The 3,459-nt window shown below is 58.1% G+C and overlaps 1 protein-coding gene across 1 annotated transcript in view; it reads right to left on the minus strand.

Annotated features, from left to right (window-relative positions):
* Nucleotides 1-3: 3 nt before the first annotated feature.
* Nucleotides 4-3,459, minus strand: part of LOC104406334 (msx2-interacting protein-like) — a gene marked incomplete at its 3' end in the record, with an annotated part of 20,854 nt that continues 17,398 nt past the window's right edge. The window contains 4 exon segments of the mRNA XM_010015281.1: nucleotides 4-87; nucleotides 833-1,246; nucleotides 1,847-2,853; nucleotides 2,856-3,459. The exon segment at nucleotides 2,856-3,459 is cut by the window's right edge and continues 34 nt beyond it. Of these exon segments, the coding sequence (XP_010013583.1) occupies nucleotides 4-87; nucleotides 833-1,246; nucleotides 1,847-2,853; nucleotides 2,856-3,459 (2,109 nt within the window).

Genomic DNA, 3,459 nt, shown 5'->3' on the forward strand with positions numbered 1-3,459 from the left:
GACGTTGTTACCAGAGACGAAGTGGAGCTGAACAGCGGCCGTGTCGTTCTTCAGAGCCAAGAGGCCCTGCCAGACAATGGGGTATTTCTGGGAAGAGAGGAGAGGGAATATTAAACACAAACAAAGGACGTGGAGCTGCTGGAGTGAGGCCAGAGGAGGCCACGGAGCTGCTGCGAGGGCTGGAGCAGCTCTGCTCTGGAGCCAGGCTGAGAGAGCTGGGCTGGGGCAGCTGGAGAAGAGAAGGCTCCTCAAGGGGACACCTTAGAGCAGCTCCAGTACCTAAAGGGGCTCCAGGAAACCTGGAGAGGGGCTTTGGACAAGGGCCTGGAGGGACAGGACAAGGGGAATGGCTTGAACCTGCCAGAGGGGAGATTGAGATGAGCTCTTGGGCAGAAGCTCTTCCCTGTGAGGGTGCTGAGGCGCTGGCACAGGGTGCCCAGAGAAGCTGTGGCTGCCCCATCCCTGGCAGTGTTCAAGGCCAGGTTGGACACAGGGGCTTGGAGCAACCTGCTCTAGTGGAAGGTGGCCCTGCTCGCGGCCAGGGGTTGGAACTGGATGAGCTTTAAGGTCCCTTCAACCCAAACCAGTCTGGGATTCTGAGATTAATGCTACCTTACTGTGAGGCTCTAGTGAACGTGGCTAAAATTCACCAGGGACAGAAACAGCCCAGGAAGCTGAGAGATAATCGATCTCTGTATGTGAAGTGTGGGATTCCAAGAGAGGTCAGTTTTGGTACCAGAAGACAGTGAAGCTACACAGAACCTGATTATTTCTCCCTGGTCAAGGAGCACAAGGCTCCGTGGCCAGGAGAGGAAGATGAAGCAATACTCACCGTCAGAAGCTGAACCATATCCACAGGTCTCTGCGACACAGGGTGAGGAGACGGCTCCTGTTTGAGAGCAGACTGGGGCTCGGGGCGATTGAGGGGCAGCCCCGGCGGGGCCCCAGCACCTGATGTCGTGGGGATAAACATGGATTGCTTGGGAACAGCCTGGGCTTGGTGCGGTGATGGAAGCTCCTGCTTGATTGAAATGGCCACAGGCGAAGGGTAGGAGGTCTGGCCCGTGTCCCCTTGTGCCCTCTGAAGGTGGACGTGAGGGTCTATCTGCGCTGCATGCCTATTTACAGTGGGGTGGTGACTCTGCTCCGGCCCTGCTGCCGCTTGGCCCTTGGGATCCTGAGGGATCTGAGGGGTCTTGCTGCGAACTGGCTGGCTGGGATGCGAGTGTTCACCCTCCGACAGACCCTGGGAAGCAGGCGGCGGGGAGAAAGACAAGGTTTTAGGCAATGGGCATATCAGAACTTGTTAACTCAATGATAAAGCTGCCAGGACACCATCAGATCGCTGGTGGAGAAACGTGGGTCTCCACAACACAGCACCAGCCCTGCCGTGGTAGTGCCTGGACTAGTTTCCCCCCCGTTCCAAGGCCAGCCCAGCAGATTCTCACATCTGAGAGCTGAAACCACAGCCCCTGAATCCTGTCCCCAGCCCATTCTTAGCCACAGCATCCATCCAAGAATGTCTGACCTATGCACCACCTCAATGCTGATAACTCTCCCCCCATCACCTCTACGTCTAGAAACCTGTAGGCAGCTTCACACCTTCTGGTTTGAGTCCTAGAGTGGTTCAGAAAATGGGGTTATTTTAGCTTCCTCTAAATGCTGAGCAGCTTTCAAATCCCACTTCCAAACAGAAGTGGCTCCTCTTGTGCTATGAACCGGAGCAGGGCTTGGAGCCTAACCACGGAGCACTAAACCCAGCTCGTGAGGCCATGCAGAGCCATATTATTAGCTCAAAGCACTCCAGATCTCAGGCAGGAGGAGAAGGTAGGTTTGTATCTCTCACCTGAGACGGGGTCATGCTCCGGGAAGGCAGCCCGATGGGCGAGGCGCCCGGGAACTGAGGGTGCCCGAGCTGTGCCGCGGTGTGGTAGTTCCTCATGTCCCCGTACACAGACCGGTAGTCGTGAAAGGAGCTCCCCGCGGGGTGCATGATCTGTACCCCGTGTGGTACCACCACCGGCTGCGACAGGGGCAGTCCAGGCAGCTGGCTGCTGGAGGGGACGCTGAGGAGCCGGTGTTCGCTGTGAGGAGAATGTGCCATCTTCCCTTCCGAGGGTTTGGGCGTCTCCTTCCCAGGCTGTGGGGTTTTACTGACAGGGGGAGTCTTCACGGCCCCCTCAGGCGTTCGGGATTGTCTCGTCTCCGAGTGGTGCTCGCCCACTGCAGCCATGTGTGGGTGCATGATCATCCTCACGTCCCGGGGCACGTTGTACTGGTCGAGCCTGATGCTCGTGGGGTGCATGCGGTAATCCGGCTGCATCACCAGCACGTCAGACTGGACAGGGGCTGGTCCTCGGCACACCGTGGTGTGGTGGTAGTGCATCTCCTCCTCAGGGGGATGCTGAGAGGACAGCGGAGGCATGACGATGTCTCGTATGGGAGCTGGCTGGGGCGTGCTGGATCGCTGGGTTTTGATCTCTATCTGGGGTTGCAGAGCAGCTCGGGGGGAGTGGAGCGCTTCGGGGCGGATGCCGTAAGGGATGCCGGAGAGAGGAGGGGTGTTCATCCTCACCTCGCCTTGGGACAGATGGCCCAGGGACACAGTCTGCGTTACGCTGTGGGGAGGCATGATAACAGATTGCTCGGGATGCATGCTGGATATGTACTGGGGAACGGGAATCCCCGGCGCCAGCATGACCGGGGTGCTGCTGGATAAAGCTGGGGACGAGGTACTGCCGGGATGACAAGCGCGGGGGAACGGCGACGGCGAGTGCCCGCTCGTACGCGGCGAGTGCGGCTCCTGCTTGGTGACCCCCAGGGGGGGGATCGCCCGGGCCGTCGGGGGGCTGGGTGGTTTGCTTCCGAATGCATCTTCCCAGAGAGGGAAGGGTGGTGAGGGCTAACCCCGGGACTCAAGTTGGAGGGTTGCAGAGCCTTGGTCTCCACTTTCAGAGCAGCTGGGTCAGAGAGTTTTTTGTTCACAACCATCTGGTTATGGACGAGTACGGGTGGAGTGTTTACAGTCTGTGTGAGGACTTTCCCAGGCTGAGATGCTGGAGTCTGGACAGAAAGGTGGGACGAGTCGGACTTCTCCTGTTTAATGGAGGAGATGACGGGTGACGTGTTATAAGGTTGTGTTCCTAGTACCAAGGAAGAATGCGTGGAAACAGTCCCATAGCCCGCCGAGGTCTGGGAGCCTTTTGGAGTTGGCTGAGATGGCGTGATGGGCTCCTGCTTAATCTGAGACTTGGACACAGACTGCTGAAACTCTATATCCACAGCACTGGCTGGGGGGATCTGGCTGATCTTGGCACTAATCCGCTGAGGGCCTTCTGTCTTCTGCCCCGAGTAACTCAGAAGCACTACACCTTCCGAGGTGTTCACCCGCAGCCCTGGACTGGACCCAGTCTCTACAGGCCTCTCCTCGATAATAGACATGGATCCCGGGTGAAACCT

This window comes from Nestor notabilis, unplaced genomic scaffold, assembly GCF_000696875.1.
Source record: "Nestor notabilis isolate BGI_N333 unplaced genomic scaffold, ASM69687v1 scaffold21495, whole genome shotgun sequence".
Lineage (NCBI taxonomy): Eukaryota > Metazoa > Chordata > Aves > Psittaciformes > Psittacidae > Nestor > Nestor notabilis.